General features: G+C 36.8%; 1 protein-coding gene across 2 annotated transcripts in view; it reads left to right on the top strand.

Moving 5' to 3' along the window:
• The window catches only part of LOC149799826 (uncharacterized), a 61,291-nt gene extending 35,816 nt beyond the window's left edge, over positions 1-25,475 (top strand). Inside the window, exons 1-5 of one of the 2 annotated variants that reach the window (XM_089959240.1) lie at positions 17,353-17,511; positions 17,977-18,117; positions 20,202-20,351; positions 22,481-22,570; positions 25,259-25,475. In XM_089959240.1, the coding sequence (XP_089815366.1) occupies positions 17,442-17,511; positions 17,977-18,117; positions 20,202-20,351; positions 22,481-22,570; positions 25,259-25,383 (576 nt within the window). In that variant the 5' untranslated portion in view covers positions 17,353-17,441 and the 3' untranslated portion in view covers positions 25,384-25,475. Of the gene's footprint in view, positions 1-17,352; positions 17,512-17,976; positions 18,118-20,201; positions 20,352-22,480; positions 22,571-25,258 lie in introns of those variants that run through there. The other variant, XM_089959241.1, reaches the window with a different exon arrangement.
• The last annotated feature ends 2,088 nt before the right edge of the window (positions 25,476-27,563 follow it).

Below are 27,563 nucleotides of genomic sequence, written 5' to 3'. Positions count from 1 at the left end.
TCATGAAACATGTTATGAACTTTGTATATCTTCAACAAAGTGTGGCAATACTGGCGGCGTTCTACAGTTAATATGTACTTATTGTTTAGAAAGGGACCGATATAAGTTGACGTTGTTTACAGGTAAACTGGCACAGTAAAGAGGCTGTTGGCCTACATCTATGCTACTTTCATATACGGTGGCTGAAATTTCTTTACACGTGGTCATTACGGAAACTGTTAGGTCTAAAGCAGACAAGTGATAAAATGGTTGCTCCCACATGTTCGAAAAATGAGCCTATGCTAGTCTTTAAGTACATTAACTTTAGTAGTTAATAAAATAGGTTAAACGAATTTTACCAGATTAGACAAAACCATCTTCTGACTGGATAATGAATGAATTATAAAACTGAAAACAAGTAATACATTTTTAATATTCGGTGTTTATTTTCTTATAATTGACCATTGATGTTCAGGAAGTGAAAATTATCACGGAAGTGTGTATACTTAATGTTTATGCATTATACCTGAACGAAAATATATTCGGGTTTTGTTACCGCGTACAGGACGTACTGATTTTTTAAAGTCTTCAGCTATTTCAAAATACTGAGCTCCGTTTACTCAATACTGCACTAGTCAAGTGCTTGAAGTAAGAAAACTGATCACGAAGGCCGAGGATTTCATCATAAACAGGGTACTTAAAGAGTCAAATTAGACTTTATTATCGCAACACAATGAGTTTCATCATGAAGCTGTCCGCTATACGGATGGCTCCTGACCAACAAAAGGCCTGTAAGGCAAAATACCTTACAGCGGGTTCTGCCCGACAAAACCAGGAATTGATTGTATTTTATTTTTTTCATTTTTTTTTTTTGGGGGGGGGGGGCACCAGACAGATGCCCCCCCATTTCCAAAAAAATAAAAAGTATTTTATGTTTGTGTGTTTCCCCCTCAGATGTGTTGTATGTTTTATTTAAAAACAAAATTTTATATCAAAAATTTAGTTTTTATAATTTTTGATGGGGTATTTATGTTTCCTTAGTGTTATCTAAAGGGTTGTTCGTCCGAACCTGGTTTCCCTCAACTTGCTCGAAGTTCCTTCCCTTGAAATTTGTGTGACCTTTGCTAGAGGTTGCCTAGGTCTCAGTGTTTGCTATATGTAGTGGTGCTATATTGTGTGGATGCTATATTTTCTGTATGTTTGAGACAGCAAGTATAGATCAAATATCTTTCCCAGTTGTATTTCTTCCTAATTTGGATTTAAGATCCGTTATGATATGTTATATTTTATCTTTTAATTTGTTTTATGGTTTTCGAATTTTGACGATGGAACGGTGTATTATTTAGATTTTGTTATAAAAAAATTCCTATTGTATTATTCGAGTGATAATATGTGTCGTTCTCGTAAAAGATTTTAAGGATGCTGATAGGCAGGTTACGCTCGATCCAAGGTCCACACTTCTTTATTCTCTTTGTGTTTCTCCTGGGTCGAGTTAGACCTCCTTTATTTAGTTTATCCGATTATTCTTTATTGAAAGATCCAAAATTGTTTATGAGACCACATTATTGTGTAGTGGTCAACCTTACAGTGCGGAAGCTGTATGGTTTTTAAGATATAGAAGAAGTTAGTAGGGTTTTAAAACTAAGTGTTATCCAGTATGTATTTGTGTCTGTTTTATCTGTTTATTTTCTACATGGGGTGTTTTCAAAGACTCTTTCATGAGCCTGTCCACTTCGCGTAGTGCCATGTGACTTAGCCCCATGATGTCATTGCCTTTTACCTCCCCATATAGTTTCCCTGTATCCCTTACTATATATGTCTTTAGAATTTTCTTTCAGAAAAAAAAATAAAAAATAAAAATAAAAATATAAAAATAAAAAAATAATAAAAATAAAAAAATTAATTAAGGAATTCTTTCTTTCCTTTTCTCTTTCTTTTCCTTTTTTTTAAAAGGTTATATGGGTCTTTTTAAATATTTGAATTATAATTTTAAATTTTCTTTGAAATATAGCTGTTGTGGGTTGAGAGGTGGGGGTATGGGTATGGCATCGGCTCGCAATTGCGCTACTCGACCCTTCGGTCTGTAATACCGATTCATCCCACCCCTCTCTCCCCCAATTCAGGGGCCCCGAGTGGCCGAGTGGTCTAAAGCGCTCTTCGTTACGGATCACTGCCATCTCACCTCTGTCTGCGGCGGTTCGAGTCTAAGATTCAGCCAATGTGGGCATGTGAGAAAGCCTGCCAGTAGCTTCTCGTGGGTCGGTGGTTCTTTCCGGGGTTTTCCGGGTTCTTCCTCCACCATTAATACTGGCCGCCATGTATAGCCTATCGTGCTGAAAAATGGCGTTAAACCCCACAACAACAACAACAACAACAACTCTCCCCCAATTCCAACATAAATTGCGTTATATCAGCCTGACGTAAGTATCTGTTCGTCGTGAGACGTAGACAGTTCGTATTGTGGTTAATATTCTTATTTGTACCACGTATCTTATTTAAAAATCTTTATCACCTGTCCACAGGATATCATCGTAGTTACTATATTGTCTATAATGTTTAGAACGATTTTGTTTTCGTAGTCTACATCTATGAATAAAATGTTATTTTTGTTATACTTATATTTTTTTGCAAATTTCCATTATTAACATTATCCTATTATGTTTAGTTTTATCACATTGGGCAATCGTATGTAGTTTGGTGAAGTTCGCTGTTTTACATAAAGGGCATTTCGGCATTATCCTGATCATACGACGTTTGATTGCTTCTTCGCCTGTTAGCCAGGCGTTGTGCAGGTATTTAAAAATTATACTTTGTGTTTTGACAGATCTTATTTTTACCCAATTTTTCCAAGTTTTTGTCCAATTTACCCCCCCCCCCCCCAGTTGTCCTACTCTACTCTACATTTTATATTTTTGGTTACCTCCTCCCTAATCCAAGCGTGACTTTTACTTATTTCTATTTTCCATAAATCTGTTTTGTCCCTATATTTTAAAATTAGTTCTCTTATATGTTTAAATTTGCGTGGTACTTCGAATTTTTTTATTAATTTGTTATTTTTGTATATCTCTGGTCGGTTTCTCAAGGTGAAGCCGAACCTGTAGATATACAATGCTTCTCACGCTGTAGCCGGGTCTGATTGTAAATTTTTTTAATCTATTGATTATGTTAGTTATTTCAGTAGTAGGGGGCTCGGCAACCCCAAGTCCCCTCTACTTTTAACCCTATATAATGTCTCTTTTTTTACATAATGCATTTTATGATTCCATACATTATCTATTATTTCAATGTCTATTTTGTTTAAAATTTTATTATCCATATATATGGATTTAATTATATAGTTAATATTTGAGTATAAATAAGTCTTAGCCACTTGGGCCCGCTCCATGATACATAATGGTGCCATGACCCAGATTTTCACATTTTCTCTTATTTTGTTGATAATATGTTTATAGTTTTCTACAGCTTCTTTTTCTACCAAAGTAAACAGCTAGAGCCTTTACTGTGTCTCTCAGTAGGTGGGTAATCCAGGGTGGTTGCCCCTCCAGTTACCTATTTTTAAGATTTCGGTCTTGTTGTGGTTTATTTTGGAACCCGACGCTTTACCAAATTTTTCAAATTCTTCTATTAGATGCTTATAGCATTTACCCTCTCTTATAAAGTTGGTGCAATCATATTGGAGCATTTTTAATTCTTTTTTTTAGGTTTGATATTTGTATGCCTTGTATTTCTGGGTTGTTTCTTATCTTGTGACTTAGGATTTCTATTTCCATTACGTATAATAGCATTGATAGTGGACATCCTTGTCTCACTGATCGTTGTATTTCAAATTCTTTCGTGCATTTCCCGTTTACCTGTACACATGAAGTTATCCCAGTGTATAGGATTTCGGTCCATTTCCGGAAGTTGGGTCCGAAACCAAATTTTTTTTAATACATTCTGTATATAGTTTTGTTCTAATCGGTCGAAAGCTTTCTCTTGGTCGAAGAGTACCATGGCACCCTTCGTACCAGTTTCATTTATGTAGTCAATTATAGTTTTAATGTTTAAAATATTGTTTTGTATATCCCTCCCTTTTCCCCAACAAGTTTGATTTACGTTAATTATTTTATTTATCCCACCCTTTACTCTATTTGTTAAAATCCTACTTAAAATCTTATAGTCCGTGTTTAAAAGTGATATGGGCCTCCAGTTTTTAATCTCGTCTCTATCCCCTTTCCCTTTGTATATAATTGTGATAACTCCCTCCCGCATAAATTTAGTCATTTTATTTTTACTTAAAAATATATTATTGTACAAAGCGTTTAAGATCAGCGTTAGTTCACCGTGGAACTTTTGGTAGAATTCCACGGTGAATCCATCTTTCCCTGGCGATTTCTTTTTAGTGAGTGTAGCTATACTCTTTGTGATTTCTTCATCTGAGATGACGCCATCACATTGGTCTCTATGTACTGTTGATGTCATCTCACAGTCGACATTTTTTAAGTAGCTATCGATTGTGCTGAAGTCTATGTTCTGTGTGGTGTATAGTTCTTTATAAAATTGGGAAATACTATTTAGGATATCTTCTTTTACAGTATGGGTTACATTGTTTATTTTGATTTTGTTTAAAATTTTATCACCCCCCTTTTTAAATTCTTCTCGTTTATATAAGTTTTTTGCCTTGTTGTAGATCTCTATAAATTTTCCCGCCCTTATTTTTCTCCCCTGATTTTCGTCTTCTTCAATGATTTTAATTTTGTCTGTCATTCGTTTTTTTTTCTTCATCGTCGTTTGTTGTTTTGCTTCGTTCTAATTTGAGTTCGTGCTTGTCTTTTTTCTGTTTTTCCGCCCTTCTATTTGAGTACGGAATATATATTATTTTTATAATGTTTTTTTAAAACATCCCAATCATTTATTATATTAATATTTTCTTCATTTTTGAAGGTTTCAATTTCTTTTTTTTTTATTATTTCTACATATTCTTTGTCATTTAAAATCTTATTATTTAGTTTCCATAGTCCTGGCCCCCATTTTTCTCTTTTTTTTTATTTTTAGGTCATAGTGACCATCAAATGGCCTGATAGTGTTTGGCTGGTTATTGTAGTATTAATATATATTAATGGATCATAAAAATTCCCGGAGAATTTATCACTCCTGCTAGACTGGTTTTGTTTATAGTTAAAGGTAAATTCTCTTCTTAATATGTTCAGTTTTCTATAAATGTCATGTAAATTGTGTTTATTTAATAAATTTATCATTTCAGTTCGGTATATTTTGTCACTCGTTGTTAGGCCAGTCGTTCTGTCAATTTCGTCCCCTACCCAATTCAAATCTCCCCCTATGATTAGATTTTCCATCGAATATTGTTGTAGGTAGTTAGATAAGTTTTCTATAAAATTTAGTTTCTTATTTCTATTAGCTGGCATGTACACCTTATTATATATATCAATTTAACATTTTAACATGTAGCAACCGTAAACATACAATCTAAACAGAAATACATACACCAATAACCTTTATGTATGACTTCCTGAGAAATCAAAAAGCCTGTAAGGCAAAATATTTTATAGCGGGTTCTGCTCAACTAAACCAGGTATTGATTGTGGGTTTCTGGCACACACCCATAACCTTTATGGGACCAATCATCAGTGGTATCTGAACTATAAAACTGCATCATGTTTTGGGTGTCATTATGTGACAAACTTGTTTGATATATTGAATATTCTAGACAACTGGGGGTAAACTTGGAGAAATTGGGAGAAAATAAGATCTGTTAAAATTCAAAGCATTAAATATCTGCACAACGCCTGACTTACAGGCGAAGAAGCTGTCAGACATCGTATGATCACAACAATACCGAAATGCCCTTTGTGTCAAATTGCTAATTTCACAAAACTCCATACGATCGCCCAATGCGACAAAACAACAAAAAATTGGATATTGCTAATTATGGAAATATGTAAAAAGTGCAAGTATCACAGAAAGAATATTTTATATCTAGATGTTAATTTTGAAAATAAAGTGGTTTTAAAAATAATTGACTACATTACAACTACTATGCTATCTTGTGGTAAAGTGATAAAAATAATTAAATAATGTTTTTTTTTTTTGTTTTGTTTTCTTTTATCTACTCCGTATTAAGAATCCTCTCTTTAACAATGAGTCTACTTTTCAAGGTTGTGTGTCTTGGCCACGGAGTGGGGAGATGAGGGAGGGGCTTCGGTATACCGCCCAACTAGGGGCGAGTAGCGTCAAATACGGGCTGGAGCCCGGCTTTCAACTCTCACCTCACATTATCAATATACGAAACCAAACTATTGCAGAATATTTAGAGAAAACAATAAAATAAAATCTAACCTATAAAGCAATACTAAGTAACTGTTTGCACTAGATAATACTAATAAAGCACCGATACCGTATTCTGTCCTTTGCACTCTTTTCTAACTAAGGGATACAAGGAACCTCCATGTGGGAGAAGTATGACGCACAGACGCCGAAGGGCTATGTCACATGTCGCTACGCGAAGTGAAAAGGCCTTCGGAAGAGCGTCAGAAAACCCAACATGTTTGGATATGGACAAACAGAACAACTATACGGGGACAAACTATATATTTAGTAAAATAACCAAGAGTTACTCTTACTAACTTTTAGGGACTAACCCAAAAATAAAACCCTTTTGGAACATTTATATCTTTAATGATAAATGAGACGACTAAAAACCCGCAGATAAGGGATGCATAAGCGAATAAAGAAAATGCGGCTTCTTACTCGGGATTAACCTTCTCAGCAATTAAGATACAAAGACAAAACGACACACTATGATCACGGATGTGAAGCATAAGGATCTTTTTCTTTTATAACATTGAAATACACCGTTTTCTCTACAAAACACATTTTTTAAAAATAAAAACAAAAATAAATTATCCAAAATTTTGGACAATTTATATGTCAAAAAAATTAAATGATAAGCCAAATGGGATATAATTTGACTGATACTACAGTCCTACATCTAAATCTATAGCATGCACACAATATATAGCAAAAACACGTATAGCATACACGGGTCTTAGGAGATCGTTGGCACAGATCACAACAACAACAACAACAACAACAAAAAAAACGGGGAAGGAACTCCCACACTGGGGACAAAGCCCACAATTGGACGAACAACCCTTTAGATAACACAAGGGGAAAAAATAATACCCCGACAAAAAGCCTTTCACATCTTCGCTAGCTAATGTTCCGATGTGTTAACCCTATCTACACCTTAGCGGATCAATCAGACATTTGCTTTGTGAGAGCGACATCTATTGGATTTCATGAGTTGTCTCCTTTTGTATGTAATGCCTAACAAAGAAATAGCGTGTAACAGCGGTGCATTCTTACTTTGTACATCGGCCGAAAATGATGGAGGCAATTTACTTCAAAAGTATACATTGTAAGTTTAACATCGAAAGTACGACTATGTACCAGAGAGAAGCCGTAACGCAGTGTATTTGAGAGAAAGGATATGTTTGTACAAACACTGGCCGGCAGTGGAAAATTGCTTATTGATCACTCCATTACATTTGTGTGCTGCCTTTGTTTCTATCATATAGGAACAGCATTCAAAATTGATCAAATTCATTTTGATTGGATGCAGTGGCCTGCCGCCACATCCAGTTAAATTCACAGGCCTGAATCACTGAATTATCTGATCGATCCGCTATAGTGTAGTTAACACATCGGAACCCTGGCTAGCGAACATGGGCATTTTATAATTGAACAGACGATTTCAATTCATTGCATGTATTTAAGGATGAGTAAATATTCGAGTTCATATAATTTAGTCGGATACAGATTCATGTGCGAACAAGTTGAAATGATATCAATAATTTTAAATAGTAGTTCCGATGGAAATTGTTTTTGATGTAACGAAGTACCTTCACGTGTGTGCATGCGTAACGTATATCATCGCATTTGTACTTGATCGCTTGATCGTGTTTCAATTGCTACACGGCTCTAATCGTGATATTTTCGTTGTATTTAGATGTTGAGCTGTAGATCTCTGTGGAGGTGACGTTGGCTCGTTGCAAATAGGTTTTATCGCGGTGAGGGACCAGAGCTTCGGGACCAACGTGTCTGCAGCATTAAGGGGGTTCTTTAGGGATTCTATATTTTGATACCCTTGGTTTATCAGTTCTATACATCGATCTTCCATGTGATCGATCCATATAGCAATCATATTTGTATAGAAGTCGCATACCTTGATTCTTGTTTAATTACTCGTTTAAGTTAAATGCTTTCATTATTTTCAATTAGGAATGATATCATTTCCTTATGCTAGTTATTTAATGTGGTATGCATCATTCTATTAAATCCATTTTTGGACTTTATTATGCGCACGAGTTTGGTGCCGTATTATTCATCGTTCGATTACATTACATAAAAACATCACATTCACGAAATTACTTCAGTGTCTTTGCCAAAATCCAATCCCAACCCGGCTTCATCCTGTTACAGCTACCTAGAGAGGCGTACATCTAAACAAAGACCAAGCTGTATATTGTCTAAATCAAATTCCACCCATCACTTATACACCAAAAGAAAGGGAAATGAAAGGCATTTTAACAATATCAACGATATACAAAGTCTGTTTTAAATAGCCAGGATAACCAGTGAAGAAAACTTAGGAAATTCTTTTTCTTAGAAAATCAAACCCTATGGAAATGGTAAAACGGGCAACTATTAACATTTGTAGATACTACTGAATATCATTTGGATTTAATAATAATAATAATAATAATAATAATAATAATAATAATAATGATAATAATAATAATAATAATAATAATAATAATAATAATAATAGATAAATGATTACGTCACTATATTCATTACCTAGCGTATGCATCGATTAGTATGTAATTGTTTTTCAGTTCATAAACGTTTCATTTTATTGAAATATATTATTTGTGTTACAGTGCGTGTCTCTTTGCAGGTTGCATTCAACTACGTTGATCTTCCGATTTCTTTCAGCATCTACTAATTTCGAAGACATAAAGATGAGATTTTTGTATTCTGAACGTTCAGAAAAAAATATTGGAGAATTCTGTTTAATTTATTTCCATGATGCAAAATATTTAATTAAAACTTGAGTTACAAGATTACATAATTATATTCAAACATAAATGATAGCATCACTATCTTGTTTACATGCCGTTATGATTTAGTTGACTTTTTATTTTTAATGCATGAATGTAATATATTGCCTGGAATTATGGTTCTACTGGTTAAGATATATTTGATGGTGACGTTGCAACAACCTAGATTAATATTGTGCATTGAATTTTCAGGTTAGTAAATCGAGAACTTCAAGTTAGTAAATCGAGATCTGTTGTAAGGTTAAAGGTTATACACATGGATCATGCATGGTGATAGATCCACATACCGATCATATTTGTTCATAAGTTCCATACGTTGATTAGTTTTGTTTACTCGTTTAAGTTCCATGTTCCGAGTGGTCTAAAGCGCTCACCGTTCCGGATCACTGCCATCTCACCTCTGTCTGCGTGTGTTCGAGTCCAAGGCTCAGCTCGCGTGTATATGTGGGAAAGCCTGCCAGTAGCTTCTCGTGAGTCGGTGGTTCTTCCCTGGGTTTTCCAGGGTTCTTCCTCCACCAGTTATACTGGCCGCCATGTATAGCCTATCTTGTGTTGAAAAATGGCGTTAAACCCTAGAACAACAACAACAACAACAAGTTCCATGTTCTGATTAGTTCCAGTTAGGAATGATACTATTTCCTCACATCGCACAAAACGTAATACATGCCGAATCAACTGAATAATACAGAATCTTGAAATATATTGGTCTTAAAGGACGTTGGGTGTCAACAAAACTAGACAATATCGACGTTTCATCACATTATAAGCCAAATAATTTCTCCGTCGAGCTGAGAAACCCGGACATTTTTCACATCCGTACGAATTAATCCGATTTTGATTGGCGACATCAGTGGGTCAACCGGTTTTAGTCGAAAGCATGAAGACAATGTTTGGTATCACCGTTGTCAACAGAAAAATCAAATATCACGCTATGTTTGGATACGCTAGGTAATCGCTATATGATAGACCTTAATCATTTTGCATTTCATATTATGCAGAATCCAGCCAAGCATTTACCAGTATTTTTTAATTAAAGATATAATTAGCGTGCATTAATGTACAAACTCGTGTCGGAAGCTTAGCAGTTAATGAGGAAATGTACAACAGCTTGGTTTGTCTTCAGCCCAAGTTCGCCCTTCAAAGTATTCCATATCCCGAAATTGATCACCAATATTCACCCGTCGTATTTGCATCTAAGGCACGATTTCTCTTTGCCGATCTACTTACAAAATCGTGCCTACATCCTTTCAATCCATCTGGAATCAATCTGTCCGAAACGTTCGATGTTATTTTTAGATTAGTTAGTAAAGAAATTTGACGAAATTATGACATCGATACTTTTGAAGCACTCCCAAAAAAGAAGGGAATTACGAGAGACTTCGGCTTCTGAATTAAGTAATGGCACCTCTTAATTCTAAACTAAAATATTTAAACGTCGTTTAAACCATACATCCAAAGAACGGTTAATGTAGGATAGTTTTTAACAAATCATTTCCTTCCTTCCAAAGTTTCGTTAGACTGGGAGAATGGTGAAATTTATTATAGACCGCGGCATTTGGTATTTGCTTTAAGTGAGCATCATTTTGCCAAATCCATTGTTGCATTGTATGCGCACGAATATATATATATATATATATATATATATATATATATATTGACTCTATGGTCTTAAAATAGGTCATAAAAACGAGTTAAAAGGAACACACTTTGTACAATTCAACAAATTTATATCCGTAGAATACAAGGTTGCAAATGTAAAAACGTAGTTAAAAAAGCAGCTTACAGTACTGTGAATAAAATCCAAGATAATCATAGAATTACAGACAAAAGTCCTAATGATTAAAGTTCATGCTAAATTTTAGTGGAAATCCAAATTAAATCCAACCCTGATGGTGCGTGTCGTTTTGATGTACCAACAGTCAGTCTTTCGTTGGATTACGATAATACCATCCAGGAATTATATCCATGTTTGAAATTTCAGTATAAATTCAAGTCCCTTAACAGTGTTCCAAGAAAACTTTTTTTGACACAGAACCCGAGTTGGTGACTTGAATAAACTCAAGCCCGGGCTCCAATTTGCATATGCTCAAAATGTCCCCTTTATATATTGTCACACAACTTTGCAATAACTACAATTCAAATATAAATTCAATATCGTTCAAAGGGCTTTGTAGGCAATCCAAGTGTTATTAGTGACGTGCTTCATAAAGTAAAACTCTATCAAAGAGTTCTGAAATTTACTTTTGTTGGGCTTTGCTGATAGCTAATTCCTTCATAAAACCGGCTTCAAAAATTAAATAAATTTGAACACTATTCCAACAATTGTAATGATGTTGTTGTTGTTGTAGGGTTTAACGCCATTTTTCAGCACACAATAGGCTATACATGGCGGCCAGTATTAATGGTGGAGGAAGAACACGGGAAAACCCCTGAAAGAACCACCGACCCACGAGAAGCTACTGGCAAGCTTTCTCACATACCCACATTGGCTGAATCCGAGACTCGAACCCACGCAGATAGAGGTGAGATGGCAGTGATCCGTAACGGACAGCGCTTTAGACCACTCGGCCACTCGGGGCCCCCAATTGTAATGATAATGCTTTGCATCTTATATATGCAGTAAACTCCGACTTCCAAGGAACGTTGCCGCTGTTCACAAACATGTCAAAGGTATAATACTTATGGCTTTAACATTCTCATTCACATCAATAACACCTTTGTTCTTGTACACACCGCTCCGGTAGCCTAGTGGTCAGAACGTCCGCCTCGGATGCGGGAGGTCGTGGGTTCGATCCCCGGCCGAGTCATACCAGAGACTTACAAAAATGGTACTAACAGCTGCCTTGCTTGGCGTTCAGCATTAAGAGGTTAGTGTTAGGACTGGTCGGCCTGGTGTCAGGATAATGTGACTGGGTGGGACATCATGCTACATGTCTGCAGCATGATGCCCCAGTGCTAGACATCACTATAAACTGCCACATTGCAGACATCGTAGCGACATGACGGAAAAATTGTTAAAGCTACGTTAAAAATCAAAATCACACACACACACTGTTCTTGTACACGCATATAGCATCTCTTTGATTTACCTATATTTTTATCTTTGATTGCCGCAACCTAAACTGCCCAATGGATAGTTTAATTTACATCAGCTCCAATCATGACTGTTTACCGTTTATACGTGCTACATGTAACGGGCATATAATGAAGGGGGGGGGGGTAAGATTGCTGAAAACTGTGTTTTCTCGAAAGAAGACATTGTCAGTGGGTTTTGAAGTACATTGGGCAGTTTAGGTATTTTTAGCGCGACACGCCATGCTTCAATCTGATCAAAATCAGATCTCAATTTCACGTAGGACAGTAGTGATCTTTAAACTGCATCATCTTTTGGCAGCTATGTCAGCATCTTGAAAATACATTTACACATTTCATCAGCGTGATCGAAGTTTTCTGAGGCAAATTACATTTCTTTTTTCGACAAGCCCGTAGGGCACCTTACTTAGTATACAGGACAGGCCCGATTTAAAATTAGAGGGGCTTCGGTCGTCGGACTAATGGATTTATTTATCAATGCCCAAGTTCCAAGAATGTTATTTCTTTTAAAACTCTCTGTAATTCCAATGAATAAATAATTTGAATAATTTCCAGCCCAAATGAAATTAGGGACACAACAATAATACAATTGATTCTACTAATATCTTTAAGTATGAATTAATAATTTGTAGGAAAACAAGATTATATTAGTAATCTACTTGACCTCAGGTCACAATTAGCATGTTCTAAAGCAACTATTTCCTAATGTAAAATAACCTTCTAGAAGCTTCTTAATGTTTGCAAAATAAAATATCAGTTATAATTAGATGGTTTATTACTGAAAGTATAATATATGATATTTAATATGTCGGGTAGACCAGGTATATTTATAGGGGAATTCCAATAATCCAGACCCAGACGTAGGTTCAAATAAATGTTTACTTCTATTAATAATGATCCTAATATTAAAACCATAGTAAATATTTTCGCTATGCATTAGGTGTTTACAGAATATTAGAACATCTATTATTCAGTTCCAATAATTTTCAAGTTATAACCCACGAGGCGAGTACCAAGGAATTTGATTGATTGGGAGGTAAGAGGCACAGAGTTAATACATTTTGCATATATGAATTCATCGTTTTGTACGTAAAGGTTTAAGCGAACAAAATTCGTAGTTGAGCATGAAATTGAACAAGATAAATGTAGTTTTCAAATTCAGAATTAAGTGACAGAGACATTTTTAGAAAATTATGTGGACAGATATAATCATAATAAAAATACTTGATTGGTTTTTCTCTCAAACAAAGGACTAGGCAATTAAAAATTGTTTGGTTTTTGTGACTTTAACGCCATTTTCAACAAAAAATACGCTATACATGGCGGCGGTCAGCATATTTGGTGGAGGAAGAACCAAAGAAAACCCTGAAGAGAGCCACTGACCCATGGGAAGCTACTGGCAAATGTTCGCACATACCCAATTGTGTCGAGTCGAGTCTAAAACTCACTAGCACAGAGATGAGATGTGCAAGTGATCTGTACAGGAATTGCATAACATTAAACCTATATTAAGAACAAAACGAGAAACAAATGTGGTCAAAAGATAGTAAAAGGTATCACGCTTGATCGTTGTGGTGGTGAAGGGAAACGAGCTGTTTATAAATAAAATGAATTTTGGACCTTTCTTCTTGGTAGTCTATCGAGCTGAGGAAGACAAGTTGAGTAATCTCATCCACGCTGGACGCGCATGTGGCTCCAGAGCCCGAATTCCGATGCACACAGGCGGTTGCAGGTGGGGCACGGGACACCGGTGGTTGGGGGTTTTTGAGACGCAGCTCTGTGACGTTTATCACGAGCTTCAGCAAGACGCTGACGGTGTTCAATATCGAAGGTGGAACAGGCTTGTCTGGTCAGGGCTCGCCAATGGCTTATGTCTGAGGCAGCGAGCTCGAGCTGGTGGTGTTGAAGCTTTGTCCGTGTAATGTGCGTCTTGAAATTGTTTTTGTACCTCTTGCGAGGGCAGCCTTGGTTTCAGTTGCCCTGGGTTAGCTCCCCAAAGATCAACTGCTTTGGGAGTCTGTTTTGATCCATGCGGATTGCATGACCAGTCCAACGAAGCTGTGCGTGGATTAGTTTGGCTTCGATGCTTGTTGTGTTGGCTCTATCAAGGACTTCCTGGTTGATGATTCGGTCCTGCCACTTGATCCGCATGATGGATCTCAGAGAGCGCAGGTAGAATTGTTTCAACTGACTGGTATGCCTTCGGTATACAGTCCACGTTTCACAGTCATACAAGAGAGACGGGAAGAGAACTGCATTGTACACCTTTAACTTTGTTGACAGGCATATGTCCTTGTGCTGCAAGACCGGAGTCGTCCGAGTTCTTGACAGGCTTCTTGTATCCTCGCAGTGATCTCTTTGTCCAGGGAGCCATCACTGGATATTGTTCTGCCAAGGTATTTGAAACTGTCCACTTTTTCATTCGCATTTTGCCAATGGTGATGCATGGTTGTGAAGGGGCGGTGTTTGAGGCGGTCTGGAAGAGTACTTCTGTTTTTTCAAGGCTAATTGTGAATCCAGATAGGTTGGAGGCTTCAGAGAGCCTGTCCACGATTGCCTGTAGGTGAGTCTCTTCATGGGCAACGAGATCACAGTCATCTGCAAAGAGTGATTCAGTGATGAGTCGTTCTAGCGTCTTGGTTGTTTCAACTAAGAGACGGAGATAAAACACTGATCCATCCAGGAGACATCTGATATAGATAACAAGGTCGAAGTCACGGATGGCATGGAGCAGTACCTGTGTGAAGAAGAGGTTGAAGAGTACCGGAGCGAGCACACAGCCCTGTTTGACACCGTTAGATATGGGGAATGTCTCAGAGGATTCACCGTATGAGAGAATATTTCCAGTCATGTCATCGTGGAAGAGCCTGATTAGGTTGGTAAACTTCTGATGACAACCAAACTTCTTGAGTACCACCCACACTGATTCTATGTTGACTGTATCGAAAGCGGTTGTCAGGTCTACGAAGACGGCATACAGATCCATGTTCTGCTCAAGGCGCTTCTCTTGAACTTGTCTCTCTGCGAAACTCATGCCAACGGTTATGCGGTCTGGGCGATAACCACATTGAGACTCAAGGAGCTTATCTTCTGACACTTCTGCAATAAGTCTGTTGAGAATGATGCGAGCAAACATTTTGCCAGCTATGAAGAGCAAGGAGATGTATCTGTAGTTACTGCAGTCCGCACGTGTGTCGTTATTCTTATAGAAGGTCACAGTTGATTCGTCGCGGAGGTCATCTGGCATCTCCTCTTCCGTACAGATACAGATTAGCACAACGTGGAATGCCTCCAGAGTATGTTCACTGAGAGTCTTGTACAACTCCGCTGGTATACCATCCTTTCCACGTGCCCTGCCACAGTACACATATTTAATGGCCGTCTTCATTTCCTCTTTCGTTGGGGGAACATCCAGTTGGTCGTGCATTGGCTGTTGGGGTATTTGTCACGAACAGATTGGCTGACTAAAGTGTTCTTTCCATCTGACCATAATGCCAATCTTGCTCTTTATTAGTGCACATCCAGCTACAGCAAGCAAGTTGGCAGAGACAAACTTTGAAAAGCTGAAGATGACCTGATGACGTTGTAGAACTCTTTGGAGTTGATAATGTCGGCATAACGTTGTACTTCATAAGCTTTACTTTCCCACCAATGGTCATGCATCTTACGGATTTCTCTCTGAGCCTCAGCTTGATATGATTTGAAGCGGAATTTTGGGGGATGGAGTTTGTGTCATTATTTCAGTCTATGAATGCTTTGTTCTTTCTGGCAAGCAGATCTTCAATGCACCTTTGTTCTCGTCGAACCAGTCTTGATGGGTTCTGTTCATGGAGTCCAGTGGCGCCATACCCGTTTCTCTTATCATGTTCCTGAGCTTTGTTGATTTCTCGGAGGCATTTCCACGTATCGGGCCATTGGTTTGCGTTTGCAGATTCGCCTTCGTGGCCGTTGGGTTACTTAGTTGATCTCTTCTACCCAGTCTGCCGAAGCTGGCTTTGCATGCAAGGACACGCTAGCCCCAAAGTCACTGAGGGTTTGAGGCCCGTCGGCTACCCACAACCTGGTTTAGCCGACCAGTCGAAGCCGTTGCCCGTCGTGTGATCGCTATGCATGCTACAGCTGCTTGGAGCCACAGGTAAGATCCGAGTGCCTGGTGGGGACCAAAGGTGTACGAGCTACTCTCGAAGGAGCAAGACATGCCCCCTCCCACCAGAGGCACTACCCCTCCCAGAGCACCCCGAACACCATTTTGGACCTTATTAAAAAGAAAAAATTATGTAAAATAATAAAAACAATTATGTCCAAAGCGTTTTAAATTTAACTATTTTACATTATTTTATATCAAAATTGTTTATGTGTTTGTTCTTCGTCCTCTTTTGAGCGCCTGTAAATTACTCTTTCAGTGTCATTTTTATTTTCTATATGAACGCTTTACATAATGCCACTCTATAATGATGTACATGCTTAAGGGAATAAACAAAAGAACGAAACGAATTGATTGAATAAGTATACGGTTTTTAATGTAGCCTAAGTGCATGAGTGCATATCCACAACTATTAAGTGCGTGCCTTTGCCATTATCTATAGTCTCCGAACTAATGTCTTTACAAAACATGTAAATGCACATATTTCTTATGCTGACTTTTAAGATAAAATTTTACAAAACTCGTTTGATGTCGATTGTCTAATATTGCTAGAAGGTGAGTGATATATCTCGAGGGAAAATTGATGTGATTCATGTATACGTTTCCTCTTTTAACATCAGTTGTCAGCTTGTTTATTCCCAGAAAAAGTTTTATTTTTACTTTAATTGATACCGTCAAAGGTGACATTTTAAGATATGATATCTAATTTAAATTCTATGTACTCTGATTCAGCATTCTCCAAGATTTTATCTATTGAGTAAATGTCAAGCACAGGTTTAAAAATATGAATCCTAAGTTTTTCTGACTTATTTGTGTTTCGGGCTAAATGTTGTGCAGGACGATATCGAGATTAAATATTCTAAGATTGCAATCGTAGAGTTCTAAAATGAACCTAATGATTAAAATACGAATACTGAGTCAATATCCAGCTGTACAGCTCGTAGCTTTGGTTAAAAGTACATTGTAGCCTCACTGAAATTCGGTCGTTATATAAGCATACGAACTGTGCAATGTTTTCAGTCATATTAAAGGACGCCGCTTCGTTAAGGCTTTCGCAAAACTCTCTCAAACATAGAGAACGTTGGAGGTGACTGCCTGTAGAGATGACAGCTTTACTGTTCTCATGTTTGTTCATCTTGGCCGAACTATCAATAATGAACTGCGTTAATATGCGTAAGTGTGATGACTATTCATTTTAAATTCGAGTTCTCGTAGTATTTTAGATGTTTAATTATTATGCAAAATTGCGAACAATGTAGCTTTGAAATAGCTTTGAAATCGATTTATTAGAAAACTTGCATTGCTTAAAAACAAAACATGCATAACGAAGAGCTTCCTCTATGTTGCAGAGATATTTGGAATGTTTCTATTCTCAAGCATTAAATGCACGCCTTTCAATTTTGCTGAGATATTTGGAATGTTTCTATTCTCAAGCATTAAATGCACGCCTTTCAATTTTGCTGAGATATTTGGAATGTTTTTATTCTCAAGCATTAAATGCACGCCTTTCAATTTTGCTGAGATATTTGGAATGTTTCTCTTCTCTAGCATTATATGTACCATGTAATATGTATAGAGTATGAATATTTAGGGAATATATTAGACAATAATAATAACACTGCTCATATTGAATTGCAGAAACGCTTCCAACAACAATGGCGACACTATCGCCAGATATAACAACTGCATCGCCAGGAATGGAAACATCAAAAGAAAACATGTCAACAATAACGTCAAAACAAAAAATGCCACCAAGAAGAAAGTTTAATTTATTAACAGGTATGAGACTATTCAAGAAAAATTATATTTTTCACACATACATGCATAAATGGTATTTAAAACAATGATTTTCAGTTGGTCTTTCGTTAAATAACAGGTGTTACGCCTCGGTGGTCTTAAACTAAGTAAAAGAAAAGATAGAGGACCATCAAGTTTTGTCAAATTAAAAAAATAACTTATTTCCCTATTTTTAAAAGTGAAATATAAAAAGAATTAACTGTATTGCGAGTTAAATCCAAAAAGATCAGAAAACTTCTGGCAGACGTCCAAAAGTATAGAGTACTCCGAATGAATTCCAATGGTGTTCCGAATAAATTCCGATATTGAAGGTGGTGATGTGCCAGTAGTTTGGAACAGTGCTGATGTGCTAATAGTCTTGATATCTCACAATTATATAATCCAAAATATCCTTGAATAATTCACAATAATTTTCAAAATAGTTTAGTCCTAGAGTCAATGAGCACTTTAATTCCAGTGCATAATTTAAAATAAATAAATGAAATAATCTCATCTGATCACAACGTAATTCCACTAAGACTGATGTTAAGATATGGGATGAATAATTCTGAAGTAAACAACATTTATTTAAAAATGAAGACAATTACAGAACAAAAGGAAGTTCAGAGGTTCGTTTTCCCCATGAGATTCATAAACAAGTTTACTTCTAGAACATTCCTAATATCTAAACAGATTAGACCTTGAATTCATCTGTACATATTTTCCTCCAATGTTAATACATAACCTAAAATCATAGACACGTGTTATCTATGTAATATGTTGTATACAAAAAAGGAAACAAAAACATGCGGGGAGTCAGGTAGCCTCTACTCCTAATTACTGACCAAGGTTATCCACACAGTATAAATATATATAACACAGGAATAATAATAATAATGTTGTTGTTGTTGCTGTTGCATGGTTTAACGCTATTTTTCAGCACAAGATAGGCTATACGTGGCGCCAGTATTAATGGTGGAGGAAAAACCCGGGAAAACTCCGGCAAGAACCACCGACCCACAAGAAGCTACTGGCAAGCTTTCTCACATACCCACATTGGCCGAATCCGAGACTCGAACCCACGCAGACAGAGGTGAGATGGCAGTGATCCGTAACGGAGAGCTCTTTAGACCACTCGTCCACTCGGGGTCCCAGTAATAATAATAATAATAATAATAATAATAATAATAATAATAAGAAGAAGAAGAAGAAGAAGAAGAAGAAGAATCACTTAGAACTTGCATGATGTATAACTATGCTGTTCTTTGCGCATGTCCAATGTTAAAATCAGCATATGCACTGTGTACTATTTTATTAAGTGTTTCTGAGCATTTCGTTGACATTTTCTAAAGTATATGCCATCAAAATAAATAAAATGTAAATTATTTCGTAAAGAACAGCAATTAAAACTACAACACGTTTATCAGATGAATATCTGATATAGCATTGACAAAGATTCAAAATTCAAGCAGTACTTCAACGACAATATTAATAAATATAGTAATTGAAATATTTATATAAAATAACTGATTGTATAATTTATTTAACCTTTACAAAAATGATTAAAACCAGTTTATTTAAGATGTAATTGTTTAAACGTTAGACTGGAGTCGAGGAAAAAACCTTTTAAACTTGGATACGATTGATAAATCAAACCATTGCAAGCTTCATTTCGTAGGAATTTATTGGCTGGTTTTGCGGCCCTGTAAACACATGGATATGTCATGCTGAAGAAATCTGGGAGCCAAGGACACAAAGAGGCATTCAACCAGAGCTGGCCTGGGAGGGTATCGAACCCATTACCCTTAGATTAAGAGTGACGCGAAACCAACCGAGCTAACGCGTCTGTATATTTAAGGATGAAGTGTTCTTGGAAATTTTCTAGACCCTTTTTTATAACAGTAAAATACTATAATAGCTATAATATTAAAATGCAACTACGCCATTCTAATCTGATTATGGGGGTTGGAGTGTGAAAACAAAATGGGAAACTAAGTGACGATTCAGTGTTATGCGCACAAAATTAACTAGGCAATGTATTTCGTTGTATTCAGTAATGTAACTGAGTACTGTTTTTATCATTGCAGGATCAAAGTCACCAGACCAAACATCAAGTATGACGTCTTCAAGGCAAAGAAACACAATGAATACACCTGGAAAACCAACTTCAATGAAAAATATGATTCAGACAACATCAAAAAGCCCAAAAGCCATTCGAACACTATTATTAAAGACAGGTATAATTTTAATCGCACAATTTTATTTGCTTCAGAATAATTGTTATCACATTTTGTTATGGCGTTTAAAATTTTGAATAATGCCCCGTTCAAAGAACAATGTTTCTATTTCTGATATTTACTTCATATTTCAAATGTTTTGTTGAAAGAAGGAACTTGAAAGGTGACCACTGTTCTATCATAGATTTTATACAACTATTCCTTAAATAAAACAGCTGAAACAATTTTAGTACAGTAGAATTTGTAGTGTTTCTGTTACTCCCGTCTGTACTGATTGATAATTCCACTGCTTATCATTCATTACAAAGATTTAATAGTGAGTTCCTTCCTTATACATTGTATCTATCTCGTAAACGAAACTGGTGATTTGTTGGAGATGTTTATTGGAAGCTTCTTTTAAATTAAAGGACTGATAGAAAGAGGTATTATAATCCATGAGTAGTAGCTTCTGGGGCAAATTCTGTATTTGTTAGGCATCGTATAATTAATTAAAAATGTGTGTTGAATTTTCACAGACTAACAGAATGAATCATTGGACTGCAACTTGTGAATAGCATAGAGACACCACTCAAAAACTTAAGATGATTAAATTATATGATCATGATGAATTAAAAAACAAATTATTGCAAAGAAAGCTTTGCAGTTCAACTGTTTTTAAATGACATTTACTGTTCTTAAGTTTGTAAAGAGCACTTTACGGTTCTCTGATACTTCTTTGAACCAAATTGTTTTGCACTCTAGAGGCTTCCTCAGTCTAGATCGCCCTCCATGGCTTCATCAATCTAAGCTGCCCTCAATGGCTTTCTCACTATATTGCTCTTGAATGGCTTTCTCTCCCCCATAGTACCCTCAGTGGCTTTCTTTCTATATTGTCTTTGAAAGGCTTTCTCTGTTCTAAATTGCCCTCAATGGCTTTCTCACTATATTGCTCTTGAATGACTTTCTATCCTCTATATTGCCCTCAAATGGCTTTCTCGTTATATTGCCATTGAAAGGCTTTCTCTGCTCTAAATTGCCCTCAAATGTCTTTCTCGTTATATATGTACGCTCTTTAATGGCGTCTTCACTGTATAATGAATTGTAGGGTACTTCATGTGGCTGCGGCTCCCATCTCCTGACGTTCTTATGTCGTTCCGGGTTTGTCCGCCCTTGTGGCAACAATTCCCTGGCTAGCACAATCTCCGTTTTCCAGTCTGTCCGGACTCCAATTTCCATATGCCCCAACTTTCCCCTTTTTGATATTATTTGTCACATAACGTTGCAATTGCTACAGTTCGAATATAAATTCAGTGGGGGGTGGGGTGGTGGTGAAGGCAATGCAGGTGTTATTAGTGTTCATCACTTCGCTCACTAGAGACTGGATGGTCCGGGTGTTCTAACTTCTCTTCTGGGTCATTTGAGCGAATCCTGGGCAGAATCAAGCTGACGTATGCCAATATGCTGTTTGTAGCATATCCAAAGATGCATTGTCTCTCCCTCATTTTTTAATTTTTTTTTGCTAGCGTGTTTCACAAATTACGACAGCGTCGACCACTTCTGATTTTTTTTTTTGGGGGGGAAGTTTAGCTGATACTATTGATAGCTAATTACGTCCCTATATCGGCTTCAAAAATGAATCAGACTTGAACACTATTCAGACAACTGAAATGATCATGCTTTGCGTTTTATATATGCAGTAAAATCCGTCTTCAAGGAATTGCTGCTGTTCAACATAATACCTTTTGTCCTCTTCCATGCATCAATCATCTCTTTGATTTCACCTATTGGGTGTTCCACGTCCTGAGCGTAGCATACTTATGCAAATTAGCACAATCGGCTCAACCACTGCAGTCTTCCAATACATTTCACTACCTATTGTCAGTCAGTTATGAAAAAGGGTGGTTTTTAACCTGACCTCTTTTAAGATGTCCAAAGGATAGTTTTACATCAGCTCCAATCACGGTTTATTACTGAAAATTATCTTCTCGAAACACGACTGTGTTAGGGGGTTTGGGAATACAGATCATGCATATGGACGAACCAAAATTTTGCATCTGCAAATGAACAGAAATAAGGAATAATATTCCTGTCCCAGTTTGGATTATTTAAGATACGTTGATTAATTAGACTGAGTATTATTTGCAATGCAGGACGAACACCGCCATCAACAGCGTCTTTATCGGAAATTGTGACCATGGCGACAATTGCTACATCAGCGACAACACAAAATGCAGGAACAGGTATATGTTAAGTTTTGTACCAATAAATTAATATTCTGGTGCTAGTGTTTCACGTTTAAATATACATTCTATAGCATTTTCAAGAGATCGTTGTTTTTAACTAACTAATTTATTTGATGCTGCATGTTCCTTATAAAAGGCAGATGAAATCGTCTATGACGAAAAAGTTCCATATACTAAAGATATAATAATTTATAGTGTTAACCTTGTTAGGTATTGTGACCGATAGTACAAAGGGACGAGTTTGGGAGCCCTTTCTGTTAACTTCATGCGCCAGCACAATATCCAAAACTACAATGGCTCCAACGTATTTATGATGTGCCACTATTTATTCAAACATAAATACAAATGAAACTGTAACATAAATTTTCATAGGTCTTTGATACAAGACTATACTTTGGCACAGAGAGAGAGAGAGAGAGAGAGAGAGAGATCTGGTACGCATTCAATCCTCGAAGACTTCCCCCTTCCTGTACTCGTGAGTATAGTACGTGTAAATTCCCGTATGTGACAGTACGCGACATATACGCGAGAGGTCTCGTTTGCCCGATTAAAGGTCGTCAGGATCATCCAAGACCGCTTATTCAATTTTTACAGCATGGAAATCAACTGCCTGTTTGGCTTCGTCCCCACAATTTCATAATTGTTGGCGTAACTGTCATAAATGTTTAATTTTAGTCAACATCGTCTTGAACTCAGCCGTGGTAATTGTTTTATCTTCATTGATCACCGATTATAATTTACTAACCGTATTGAGATTTTGTGCTCACGCAAGTATTTCTAAATAAACACATACTCGTTTGTGTAATCGTCACTAAATTATTTTGCCAGCCGTTGACAGCCACAAATGTCAAGTTTCCTGAGTGCCCATTAACCAATCTGATTTACTCTCGATGATAAAATCATTCAAGCATTTATGCGGTGTCTTCATTCAAGATGATTCTCTGCGCTTGGAAAATAATATCGTCAACTTGGATTTGTCGACAAGGCATGAAACTAAATGTGTTACTTGCACATTAACACTTAAAGCGTATTTTTTATTTTGACTCGTACAAGACTGCACCGCCACGTGGAACGTGCATCTTCTGTTGCACCGCACTGAATGTTCAAAAAGTTCATACCAGGTTCCGGTACGGTAGTAGTTTGCCGTTTCTCGCTGAATCCCCCACAGTAACTGTTGCGTGCTAATTACATCTGTGTAGTGTCGAAATGTACTTTTCTACGTTTATACTTGCTGTGCTGGTAAACCATTCTAAGAAACATTTTTATTCACGTTTAATAGTGCCGCGCCGCTGGGCCTTCCAACAACACATCAACATTAGTCTTCTCGAGGCTATGTGGGGATCGGTTAGCGGTTGTTGTTCCAAGCGAGGCATTAAAAGCGGTACCAGATTTTGGTTTTTCAAACTACACGAGTACAATTTTAGAAGCATGTAAAAGGAATTATATGTTACCGAAGTCGAATTTGCCCAGGTTTTGTTAGTATTTTCGATGATGATCTATATTATAGCGTCAGAGATAAATCGCAAATAAGATTGTCCATTCGAAAAACCCTTTGGCGTCGTTTTTCACATTTATAAAGCTTGCTGTGTTATTAAGGATGGCGTTGGAATATAACTCGATTCACGAAAATTATTGAACTAAGAAACCTGAACTGGAACTTCCATGCATCGGGAAAGAGATCATCCTGAACCCGTTGCGATGTATTTGTCAAACTGTTCAAGAATCGATGCAGCACCTTTGTCGATATTATCTTTTGTGGCCTCTGTGTCTTCACGGTAAAGTATCACAAGGGGATCAATCCAAATCCACGTTTGTGAGATTGTAGTTAGTTCAGGGCGATATGATCTTCACAATCACCAAAGCGCTAGTGCAAATTATACTTGGGGACTTGGTTCATTTGACGACCATAAATGACATTCTCAGGGGCGGCAGTAGTTGCGATACTGCGGAAATTTCGCTTACCGGTGAACACACTTGCGAAGATGTTTTCTTCCGCCTCTCGATATCCCTTTTCCACGGTTTAGCGTGAAGTATTTGAGCTGATTCAGAGTTTGCATCACAACCAGCTGTGGAAAGTATTGTGAGAGTTTCCTCACAGCCAGCAGTTGCTCATCGGCGAATCCTAACAGCACAAGTGTAACATCTTTTCTTTGGCGTTTTCGATCACCGCGCTCTGACCAGCACTTTTACGGATCTCATACGAGAATGCAATTGCGAGAGCGAAATGGGTAAGGTCATAGGCTGTAGAAGGCATTAACCTAGATAGTTAACAGAAAATTGCAAACCATTATTTTCACACTACTAAAAGAAACCAACTGCTGCCTGTGACGCTGCAACAAACACGTCATCGTTGGTATCTTCCTAATGAACTGTATCAATGACATCTTGCATAATTGTTGACGACTACACAAAACATGAGACTTCCGGCTAACAAAGAACTGATACATTCTAAATTGCAGAACCAGTATCTGCATTTGATTCACATAGCAGAAAATTACACCACAGAACATGCGGGTATTATCAAAATATAGAGGGTTATTTCCAAATATTTAGTGATATGGATTAAAATTTACGTAAGATAAAGCATTTGTGAGATGTCATTCTCCACATAATGGTAGCCAGCTGCGCCTCGGTCATTACTAGAACGATTGCTCTATCAAACTAATACTTACCTTATATTTCCAGATTCGGACAGCCATTCCTGTGCTAACGGTCGTGGATGGTGTCGCCCATCTTGCTTAAGAGATGAAATTGTGTACCGCATAGCCTCAGCCCTGTGCGGCCAATATAAATGCTGCATACCAGCGTAAATATTTCAGACAAACTGAATTGCATAAAAGTAATGAATTACAAACATGTTGTATCTGTATTCTGCTAAGTAAAGTTTTTCTTCTTACTTTTATGTGCGTACTTAAAATTGTTGTCTTTCTGATGACTGTTTTATTATCCGTTTTCTACCATCAATATACCACGGTATTATTATTTGTCTTTCTCGAACTGCGTAATAATTATGCGGCATCCACAAATGTGGAAGGGGCAGATAGTGTTTACCTTTGTCCGTCCGTCAGTTCGTCAAGTGATACCTTGGTTAACTTTCTGTGTTTATCTCCGCTTCTCATGCCTTTTAGACGCCTGATGAAACTTTTGTATGTCGATGTCTCTCTATGCCGGTAACAAACGTCCACCATCAGTGCTACCTATATATACAGTTGCTTCAATTATTGTAGTTATTATCTTCATTTGCATGAGCTTTCTGTCGACAGGTGGGTATGGAGTCGCATAACTTCATCTGTGAGAGTAACATGGTAAGTATTACAATCCCATTCAAGCGTTTATCATTGTTACCTGCACTTCATTTCCTGGACATTAGTTCAATTTCGTGACAGTCAGTTTTCCACAACTGTAGGGGCTGGCGCTAGAACAACGGTGTTCTAACACATTTATAATTTGATATCAAAACTGATTGTGATATAATACATTAATAAGAATTGTTAAATTTAACAAATAAATCTAATTTTGCTATAATTCAAACAAATTATTATATTCAACATAACCAATTTTTCTTCAACCTGCCATTACCAGATATCGCAAAAATGGTATTATCTTGTGTTGTCTTTGCCAGCGGTGTGGTCAGCGTTACCATTGTGTGTCTAAGTTTGTGAAATGTGCGTTCTATTCTAGCAGGCACCACTTGGCCAATATTAATTCACGAAATGAAAAGGAAGGAAGACGTAAAGAAGGTTACACATGCATTTAATTGTGAGAAAGATATATGCAGTATTTTCCCAAGAATATTTCTGTCAAATGCAGGAAAGTATTGACCCATGATCCTTTTCTCGTGTACAGCAAATATGCTACATCATTCCTTAGACGAATGACCTTATACGGAAATCACCTGAAATACCTCCAAAAATATGTATGTTACCAGAAGTGTGATTGTTTCCTACAGATATAAAGCATTTTGTGTTTTATAAGCGAAAACGTTTTTGGCAAGGACGAGATAAATGCTATATATGGCTTTATAAAGATTTTACAACTTGAATCAGATCAACGGCTTAATTGGAAAATTAATGGTTTATCATCGTTATAGATCGTGAAAAAGTCAGTAGAATTTGCATTATCCACCTGTATATCCACACCTATGACGAAAAGGACATGTAATGCAGAAAATCAACACGTGTTTAGAGTGCAAATCTGTAGTTGGTTGTGTATGTATATGTCTCTCTCTCTCTCTCTCTCTCTCTGTGTGTCTCTCTCTCTCTCTCTCTCTCTCTCTCTCTCTATATATATATATATATATATATATATATATATATATATATATAAACAAAATAGACGAAGCTGAATTCATGTTGTGAAAACAATCATTTTGCTTTCAAAGGAAACATATCGTAACACTCTCATTTCTCAGTACTCAGCAAACCTCCTCAGAAATCCACTAGTATATATATTTGCGGTTTGGGTTTCATCGCTCCGGTTAACGATAGTCTTAGCCAACCTACCTATGTTTATTTAAACAGTCAATAAAAATATTGGCAGAAAACATCCTGGCAAGGATCTCAGTAGAGATCCGACAGTATAAAAACTGGTAAAGCGGACTGATGCCAATACCATGATGATAAGGTCCCTTGAATCAAATTATTACAATTCCATCAAAATAAAATTTTCAGATGGTGAAATCACTCATTATTAAAATTAGTTTTGCTTCTTTATGCAAATGACAGATTTTATTCGCAGAGAACACCATAGATCTCCTGTTTTTGATCACCTCATATCATAGTGGCTTCATTAACAATAACCGCAATAAAAATATTAATACCAAAATGAACTGCAAAAAGATAATAATTTCAGGTAAGTATGTGAATGATAAACTAAAGGAACTATTTTAGATTCATAAATATGGAACTCCGGTTGCAGTTGTAAGTCTGCCCCTAATAAGATAGTCTCACGCCATGGGTCCAAATGTTATTTTGTCAGTAGGAAATTAAAC

This window comes from Sinohyriopsis cumingii, chromosome 5 (assembly GCF_028554795.1).
Source record: "Sinohyriopsis cumingii isolate HCF-2022 chromosome 5, ASM2855479v2, whole genome shotgun sequence".
Lineage (NCBI taxonomy): Eukaryota > Metazoa > Mollusca > Bivalvia > Unionida > Unionidae > Sinohyriopsis > Sinohyriopsis cumingii.
This window is presented reverse-complemented; position numbering and strand designations above follow the sequence as displayed.